At 46.8% G+C, this 9,703-nt stretch overlaps 1 protein-coding gene across 1 annotated transcript; it reads right to left on the bottom strand.

Annotated features, from left to right (window-relative positions):
* Positions 1–1,344: 1,344 nt before the first annotated feature.
* LOC143322363 (dynein axonemal heavy chain 12-like) lies at positions 1,345–5,216 on the bottom strand. The gene is made up of 6 exons (XM_076733506.1): positions 5,002–5,216; positions 4,280–4,525; positions 3,977–4,148; positions 3,236–3,758; positions 2,263–2,416; positions 1,345–1,670 (listed from the first exon to the last, which is right to left on the bottom strand). Exons 1-6 carry the CDS (start codon positions 5,198–5,200, stop codon positions 1,495–1,497), a joined length of 1,470 nt encoding a protein of 489 aa, XP_076589621.1. The 5' UTR covers positions 5,201–5,216; the 3' UTR covers positions 1,345–1,494.
* Between the last annotated feature and the right edge of the window lie 4,487 nt (positions 5,217–9,703).

The following is a 9,703-nucleotide window of genomic DNA, read 5'->3' as shown; positions in this document are numbered from 1 at the left end:
ACAAACAGGAAGGTGAAGGTAAATTTCCTAAAAAAAATGCACCACGTCAGACTTTGGATGGTTGAGTTGCTTCACGTCGCTGTACCTCTCCGAGCCTGTTAGACGTTCTCTCTGACACGACTCCTGAATGCTCATCTGGACGCCGTAGTCCAGAAGTTCATCTTCATCCATTTCATCAGCTGCATCCATCTATGTGACGGCGAACAGGTCCACAGAGTCACAACTCGACGGGACTTCAGTTCCTCCAGTTCTAACAGCACAAGCAGCAACATTAACCCCTGCTCAAAGAAACCTCAAACTAAAAACCCTCTCACTTAAACTCTGTGGATCTCCAGCTGAAATGAACTGATCTGGGTCCAAAATGTTGCTAAAATGTACTTCAGTACAGTGACTGAGTGTCAGTGCTCTGTGATCACAGAGACACATTCGACAGATCTGAGATCAGATCAAACTTACATTTAAATGACCTGCTTTCTCTTTCTCGAGCTCTTACTTGTCTTTATGTTTTATTTTCAGACCACTTTGACCCCTGACCTCCTTCCTGTTGGTCTGACAGAGCACTGGTGGACCAGGCGGCCCGGCACTTCCACCGTCTTATCACCGTTACCTCATTCTGTGTCGAAGAACTCTGAAAACACACCTGAAACAGAACAAAACCTAAATGTCGGAATTCTCACCTGAGACACGTGTCAGTGTTGGAGTCATAGGACGAAGCAGCAGCAGCACAGTGTTTGTGTCATGGCTGAACTGCCCCCCCCCCCCACCCCCACCCCGGCCCTCCCCACCGTCTCTCTCTCTCTCTCACACACACACACACACACACGCTCCACCATGCTATTTATAGGTGTCACCTGTTGCAGTGTATTTAACATGCAGGCCGGTGCACAGCGCCTGATGGACTGTAATGTCTCTCTGCACATTTTCCACAGTTAATGACAAACAGTAATGAGCCACAATGTTGTGTGAATATTTATTGTGTCTTTATGATTCATCAGACGGCGTTTTAAAAACAGAGGAGGACGTCCTGAGCTCAAACGCTGCAGGACAACGAATCGAATGACGAGTGGAAAATGACTGGCGGCTTCTTAACCGTTTCTCCGTCTGCTGCAGATTTCCAGCTCTGACCTTTGACCTCTTTGCTCCAGATTAGCACGTTGATGGATGGCTTTTTTACTGTCAGCTTGAAATGTAAAATTTACTCAGTGAGGCTCATTGAGGTGTTTTTTGGCTCAGAGGAAGCCGATCTAAGAGGCTGTGATAGACACAATGCTTCCTTCAATGTAAAGCACATTTGACAGTTAATGGTCTGAAGTGTGTAAAAAATATTATCCATGTTATTTATTTCATCACACATTTATTCAAAAACAGAATACTCACAATCTATGATAGAAAAAAGTATTTTTTATATAAAAAACAGCAATAAAGATTCATACAGTAATTTCCTTTAAAAAAAAGTTACAACCTTTAAAAACAAGCAGATTTTTGCACATATCATCACATGATGCGTTCAGGGTCCTGGCTGTAGAGGTCGAGCTCCTGGTACAGGATGAAGCTCTTGAGTCTGGGAGGGAAAATGCGCGAGTTCATGATTTCGGGTTTGTTGAGCTTCTTCAGGGTCAGACGCCTCCTGATCTCCAGCCTGCAGAGGTGTCCGAGGGAGCGAGGACTGCCTGGAGAACAAGGCTCAGAATGTCATTTCACTTTATTAATTCATACTGTAATAAAACTGACACGATTAGAGTCAATGATACAGACTATAACAAGCAAGGAGACACAGTGCTGCTAGTGCCCCCTTCAGGCTGCAGTGTTCATTACAGCCACAACAACAACAATGATCTGTTCTCAGAGTCGCACCAGTAATGGAGCTGAAACAGAAGGTTTATCCTCTGGAGAGCAGGATTGTGATTTCATGGAAGCAGATTTTGATGTTTCATAAGAGAGAGAGGTGAGACGAGCACTAATATCAGCATTAACGCTGCTATAATTCATATTTCTGTGATAACAAAGCATCACATGACAGTGTGAAAGGATTTCTGAGTTAAGTAGTCAGAGTTAGACTCATCCATCCACTCTGACCTCCCACAGACATGTTGTGCGCTTTAAGATCGGCTCATCTTTTGCTGAAAGTTTGCTTTCTTTCATTATGGTTTGATCATTTCTTTGGTATTAGAGGAGGCGTCTTCATCTCAGGTGAGGCGCTGCACCTCTGCTATAAAACTCTCATCTCCAGCCTGATAACCATCATTAAATCATGAAACTCACTGAGGATGTCACAGATTTCAGGCCACTCTGTCTGCTTCTCCAGGATGAGTCTGAGTTTGGAGCAGATGTGAACGTGGCTGACGTAGTCCAGCAGGATCCGGACCACGCTCCCGGACAGATGCATGACGCAGCAGAGGTTCATGAACTCACAGAACTGGAGAGGGGACGGACATCCAGAAGGTCATTCATGCTTCCTTTAAACGTGTGTTAAAAAGTAAAAACTAAAACATATTTATGATGAACAAAATGCAAACATCACGCTAAGATTTAGCTCGAAGTTTTAGATACTCTGTTTAATGCAGCTTATCATCCTATCGCTGACACTGATGGATCAATGGATTTAACCCCAGATCTTTATATTCATTTGTTTTCTCAGCTGAAGAGTTTAAATGACCTGAAAATATCTTTTATCATGGTGCATCGAGTTTAAAACTGAACTGACATTAATGGGCTGAAAAAATGCAAAAGCTGGAATTGAACATTACAGTTATACAACTCCTCAGATTTCAGTCCTGGGTGATTTGGCGACACCTGTGGTTACTGGTGGTAACTGCAGGTGTGTCTGAGTAATCCAGGTGGCAAAGTTCTGCAGAGCAGCGAGGATCCGAATGACATGAATTTCACCACCTGTCTGTGAACTGAGCAAATCACCCGCAGCCCAAACTGTGCATGTGAAGTACAGCACACGTGTAAACATGTCCGCCTTCGCTAAATAATAACACAAATACAAATTACAAATCTAATCATTTATGAACTCCTGCAGCAAAGCTAACATGTACATCCAGCATCATGTGGGTCGACCTCTACCAAATCCTTCCTGCTCTCTAAACAAGTTTAGCTTACAGGAAGGAACACTAGTCAATGCTGCCCTCTGGTGGTCAGGAGTATTAAGAACTCCTTTCACTTTATGTGCATCAGTAAGAGAATCAACTGAAAAAACCATAAAGGGAAACAGGTAACAGCTGTCGCTCACTGGAATTTTCCCGTCCGCCTCCACAGCATCAGGGCGGTTGTCATGCTGACAGTGGAAGCACCTCTCCACTTTGTAGCCGTTGTTCAGCAGCAGCCTCATCATCACCTCGTCCTTCAGGCAGTACTGCAGCGCCGTGGGAAACACCGTGTCGCTCACCACCGTGAAGTAACAGTTCACGTCTGCTTTGGCCGCCAGCAGCAGCTTCACGATCTCGTAGCGCCCCGACCTGACCGCCACCAGGAGGCAGCACAGCGGGTCCAGGTCCGTCTTCGCCCCCGCCGCCAGCAGGATTTTGGTGCAGTCCACATCCCCGTTGGAGACCGCAAAGTACAAGGCGCTTTTCCTCATGTCTCGGTAGTTTTCTGAGTTTCGGGTGTTCATGCGGTAGTTGACGTCGAAGCCGTGGGCCAGCAGGAGCTCCAGGCAGCACCTGTGGCCTCCCTCTGCTGCAGAGTGGACCGGGCTCTGACCCGCCTCTTTGATGGCCTTCTTGGTGGTCAGAGGTATCAAGATCTTCAGAGCACTGAGAGACAGAAAATACGGCATGAGGCATATTTCTGGCTTGCTAATGAGTTAGCCGTTAGCCCTGAGGGGAGTCACTACATCAGGAAGCCTTTAGCACCAACTGATTAACAACACATGGATGAATTTGACCTTCTGGTGTGACCGGGCCACAAAGCCCCACTGGCTGCGGTGTTCACTGCAGCCCACAGTCAGCGGCGTAGAGCAGGAGGGGCTTACTCGAGGTGTCCGGCGTACGCTGCCTTGTGGATGGGCAGGTGTCCAGTGAGGCTGGGCAGGTTGGCGTCGGCGCCGTTGTCCAGCAGCAGCTGAATGCAGGCGGTGCTTCCTGATCCGGCCGCGTCCAGCAGGACACTTTCCCCGTTACAGGCCTGAGAGTTCACCCTGCTACCTGAGCAGGGACGAGAGGCGACAAACATTTGAATGCATGCTAATGTGCTGTATTTTGCCTTTGCTTGTGAAACCTCACACTCTCTGCACAGTTAAACCTGCAGGTAAACTCAGTTTTATCCTCAAACTGACCACAGTTCAGCAGAATCTCCATGATCTGGAAGTGTCCGTGCTCTGCAGCCACAGCAAGCGGCGTCACTCCGATCGCATCCCTGTGGTTTACCCGGCCGCCGTTCCTCAGTAGCAGCATCAGGATGTCCACGGCGCCAACCTTGGCCGCCTCGTGCATGGCCGTCCACTTCTTGCGGCAGACCTGCTCCACCCAGGCGCCCTGAGCCACCAGCGTGTGCGTCATCTCGTAAGAGCCGGACCTCACCGCTGCAAGGCGGGGCAAGAGTGTGTCAATCAGTCATGAAGCTCTTCAAAGCTGCACTTTTTTTAATGCCAACAGTGCATCTCGTGACGATGTGTATCACCAACTCTGCAGCTCTGAGGAGCTTTTTAGCCTTTTTTTATGGCACATTTTTAGGTCATATCATGAGCTTTACTCTGGCACCTGGAAACTTATCTCACCAGTAGTTCAGATCTTCAAATAACAAAGATTCATCATCCATCCATTAAAGGGTGCCATGGCCATCACTGCCTCATGGGACCATGTGCATGCACCACCAAAGGGTGGCCAGGGGAGGCCACAGCCACCCTGATACAATCACTGCCCCCCCTCATGAGTCATATGTGCATAATATGCCTCTGAGTAACAGTGGAATGCCTTATCTTCAGTCATGGCTCTTGTTTTTGGTGAGATTCTCCGTGTTAGTCTTGTTAATCACACACTCCACGCTCCGCACTGTTACCGAGCAGCAGCGGCGACTCGTTTTTGCTGTTGGTGCTGTGAGGCGAGGCTCCGTGCTCCAGCAGGCTCTTCACGTTCTGCACCAATCCGGCATTGACCGCCAGAGTGAGCGGCGTCTCCCCTCCCACGGCCGTCCTCTCCTCCAGGCCGAGGCCGTGAGCTGCCACTGACACAAACACAACACAGGTCGGCGTGCGCATTCCTGGAGTTCACACGGGAGGCGTAAACCTCGCTGCTGGCTGACCTGCAGGCTGACTGAGCGGGGAGCGACATCACAGTTTATTTCAGGACTGATGGCATCAGCTGTCATCAGCTGGAAGGCAGAACTGGTCCTCAGTGAAGTTCCTGCGGATGAATATTATTTCTGGCAGCCATTATTTTGACGATGCCGCAGTCGTGTCGCCTCCCCTGCAGTCAACCTGATGTGACCTGATGTCTGTTAGCATCGGACTAGCCTAGCTGCGGTTTAGCTAAACGGAAACTTTCAGGGCTTTAAATGAGGTGATGAGGTTACATCATGACGTTCACCCCACACAGGATGCTCGACATTCAAAAACTCAAAAAATAACAGTTAAAGCTGCACTTCTCTATGTTTGGACTGAAGGGCGAAAGCATCCAGATGTTCTGAACCCTCAGAAATCTTCACGATTCTGCTGCTCTGAGGAGCTTTTTGGCCTCTTTCTCTTCTGGTTTTCACATGTTCTGCTGTCCCTAAGTGGCCAAATTAATAAATAAATAAACGGCAAATAAACGGTTACTGAGGAAAGAATGAATTGTGTTTAATCATTTATAGTCTAGTTACCCTTTTGCCATTTTAATCAGTCTATACTTTATTATTCATATTTTGCGCCCACATAATAATCCTTACAGCAGCATTATTCAGGACATGTTGTTTGAACACTTTACATGACTGACAAAATGGCCTCAAGTCCTCCCTCAGGTAAGGACCTCATGGAGACATTTTTCATGTAGCTTTCAAAGAGATGAATGAACAGTGCGAGAGGTTAATGAAATGCTCTTATAGTGGACAAATGGACTTACACCTCAACACGGTCTCCAGGACCTCCAGGACCGGCTGGGATGCGGCTCGATGGACGGGGAGCCAGCCGCGACTGTCCGACTCCCTGAAGGCGCAGGTGTGCCTCAGCATCTCCCTGAGCACCGAGACCTCACCTGGTCACAACGGCAACAAGGTGAGAGAGGACAGATTTTTAATCAGACTCGATCAATCAGACTTCTGCAAATCCACCACTGGTCCCTCCTCTTCCACCTTCTCCTCTCGTACTACATCCCTCTCCCGCCTCTCTGTTTATTTATCTCCCTCTCTCTGTCAGCGCGCCAGCCTCATCACGCCTGGCCGTCCTCACCTGCAGCTGCTGGCCTTGTGACTCTCAGCGGAGAGCCAACAGACCGAGCACAAACACAGCGCTCTGGAATGACGAAGGCATTTCCAGCCTACCTTGCTCGATGGCAGCCAGGACTCTCAGGTTCTCATCCGTCGCTGCTGCTAAGCTAACAGAGGAAGCACAGGCCGTCAGCAGATCATCAAAGGTTTTCTGGGAGGAGGGTTTGGATGTGGCGTCCTCACCTCGCTGCAGATTTCAGAAAGGCATCTTGGCAGGAGTCCTGAATACTAAGCTGGATGATGAAGTCATTGAGCTCCTCTTCACCGTATTCTTCATAAGTGTTCATCACTCTGCAGGGAGGAGACATGATTCCAGCTGATAAAGAGCATTTCAAGGACAAAACTGGTGCCTCACTGATCTTTTGGCCACTTGGGGGCAGCAGACTGAAAACAAAACACTGTCATTGTGGCTAACATGTTAGCAACCAGCTGTCTCCTTCCACATCCAGCAGACACAGAGCAACGAAACAGGAGCTAAAAGAGGCTTAAAAGCACAAAGTGGAGTTTTAACATCCTCGCTGGTCTTTTTCTAAATGACTCCGACAGTTTAGATTTTCTTCGTACTTTAACGTTAACTCGACATTCACGGCAAACGACAGAAATGTGACTGAAGAACCAATTTCAGACCGCTCATCAGTTTTAATTAAAATATCTCTCACAGATCTGCATGCAGTTCAAACGTTAGAGGCTACAAGAGGGTGGACAAAATAACAGAAACACAACAATCCAAGACAACAACCCAACAAATTATTGCCTTCAAAACTTACCTGAATCAACACATTGTTTGAAAAACAAGACTTCATATTACACATCTGCATTTTCCTAATAGTTTCCTGGGAACTTCCCAGGAAATGATGCTAATAATGACACACTTCCATTAACTCCAATTATTTGCTGGTGTAACCTCGAGCACAGCAGGCGGGCGGAGTCTACAAACATGACAGATTCGTCCAAAGGCAAGCAAATATAAAACATAACCATAAACAAACATAAACATAAAATTGTAGATTTTCTTGACTTTTTTTTCAGTAAAATTGATATTTTTGCCTATAATTACTATCCTTTCATGGAAACTTTCTGGGAAATTATTTGGAAATTACACACTTGTAAAATCAACCATTACCTTGCAGAGGCAAAATATTATAAAGGTAACTTTTGTTTGATTAATTGAGGATCCTCATTGACTAAAAACACAAAAGAAAACACAAATTAGATGCCAACGCGAATTAGAAAACGGTCAGTGATGACACCAAAACACGAAGCGCAGACTGCAGACTTGCAGGTGTTCATGTTATTGTGTCCACCCTCTGCAGACAGAACAAAGCAGACTCAGCTAACAAACCCGACCCCCTCCCAGCCCAGAAATTCTCATCGTGACACAAACATCTGGAGGAAAAAGGTTTGTGAAGCCGAATACCTGCACGTCCCTGCAGACGAACCTCAAACGTCTCACCTGTGAGGTGTGCTGGCGGCTCGCGCTGACGGCTCGCGCTGCACTAACAGCAGTGTTTATATATTTAGGTGTGACCTGCTTTCGGATGCAGACACAGTGAGGGGCGTCAGCGCGGCCCACACCTGGCCTGCCGCTCTGAAATAGAGCCGGGTTACGGCCGCTATTGTGCGAGCTAAGCCGGGTCTTTGTCGTGTTTGGCTGGAATCCCACATTCAAGATCCCGCGGGCCTCCGGGGCTTAGGCCGTGGACTGATGCAGCCAGCAAGTTCACCGTCTGCTGTTTCGTGGAAAGCAAAATCAATGGGGTCTATTTTTTCCTGCGCTGCTTTGTGTTAGAAATATGAGATGATGGGGTCTCTAAACTGTTGGCTGAGCTGAAGCGACAGCAGCTCTGCTCCATCCAGCTCTGAATCCTCTTTCACGAGGAAACGGGTTTCTAATTATTTCCTGGTGTGATTTTAATGCTCTGGTTTTGTTTTGTGACTCTGCTTTTATTGACTTTTAATGACTTTCATCGGCTTGATCCAAGCTGTTTTTGTCTTTTCCCTAATTTGATGACTTCTGTTTTACTCCCCTCAGTGTCTCAGCGAGGAACTTTTTCTGTTTTGGATGTTTTTAAGATTTATTTCATGAGACAAAACCTCGCAGAGATGACAAATCTCTCTTTTGTTGGAAGTCAGCATTTGTATTAACTCTTTATATCACACAAGAAAACATGTGACATCAAGGAAATACAGCAGAACAAACAGGAAGGGGAACAAAAAAGCAGCTAAAAATTAACTAGCTGTTAATTGAATATAATGGAGTTAAAGGGACAGTATTTGCCTCTGAAATGTAGTAAGTGTAGTGTAAAGTACACTCATTCACTCACTGTACTGCAGTAAATGGAGTTAGTGACTTTCCACCACTGCATAGCGTCATGTTTTAATGTATTTTATCTTTTTTGTTTTTTTAATGCACCATATTGCGTCATTCCTTCTCAGATTAATAGAGTCCGGATCTGTTTCTGGTCCCAGTGTGGACTCACACTGTGATCCTGAATGGGTGCTGACAGGACAGGCAGACCCCCCCTGGATGAGTGAATACCTGTGGGTGACAGGTTGACTCCGGGGCCCGTCCTCCCGCTCGGCTGACTGATCCGTGGGCAGCCAGCTGATGTCCCGCAGCAGATTAGTGGGGCTTTGCGGGGTGGGCGCCTCCTCTGGCTCGGGGGCTGAAATAGCGACGTGGAGCTCAACGTAAAGCTTCCGCACAGAGATGGAGGCTGCAAAGGGCCCAAAATAAGACTGGCTCTCATCCTCAGGCTAACTCGAGCAGCTTCAAAGGCTTCCTCTGTCCAGCTGTTAGAGCTGCTGCCTGACTGAAATCTACTTTTAACAGCAGTGACAGAGTTTCTACGGCTGTGGCTTGATGTGTGCACTCACACACTGAGAGCAGGAGGTGGACGTGGTCTGTGGTGATGAATCACTAAAGACACAGTCAAACAAAAAGATTTACTCCAGCGTTTGGTAAATCGTCCATAAACAGGTTCAAAGACAAAGTCAGCTTCTCCATGTCGTATATTTCTTTTACAATCCACTCCTCTTTGATGGGGGTTCTTAGGTTCTTTAGTGAGCGCCTGTGTTGTGATAGCTAACATCATTTTTAGTTCTGAATGTCAAATCATTTCCAAATATGAGTCTGTTGCTAAAATGTAAACAATCTTAGATGTAATTCAGTGAAGTTAAAACTACAAGTTAGTAGAAAATAAACACCATCAAACTTTCTAAAATGACTGTTTGGAGCAAAACGCAGAAGAAGAAGAAAATTTGGCTCAAAGTCTTGAACGCGGAAGTCACGTTTGCT

The sequence above is a fragment of the Chaetodon auriga genome, chromosome 6, assembly GCF_051107435.1.
Source record: "Chaetodon auriga isolate fChaAug3 chromosome 6, fChaAug3.hap1, whole genome shotgun sequence".
Classification (NCBI taxonomy): domain Eukaryota; kingdom Metazoa; phylum Chordata; class Actinopteri; order Chaetodontiformes; family Chaetodontidae; genus Chaetodon; species Chaetodon auriga.
The sequence above is the reverse complement of the archived record's forward strand: the minus strand, read 5'-3'. Positions and strand labels throughout refer to the sequence as shown.

Bases quoted from the DNA above. Each gene is read 5' to 3' on its own strand.
- LOC143322363 (XM_076733506.1), bottom strand. From the start codon at position 5,200: ATGCGCACGCCGACCTGTGTTGTGTTTGTGTCAGTGGCAGCTCACGGC. The intron at 4,149-4,279 runs GTCAGTTTGAGG...GTCCCTGCTCAG, and splicing joins GGAGATTCTGCTGAACTGTG to GTAGCAGGGTGAACTCTCAG. The intron at 3,759-3,976 runs GTAAGCCCCTCC...TCTGTCTCTCAG, and splicing joins GCGTACGCCGGACACCTCGA to TGCTCTGAAGATCTTGATAC.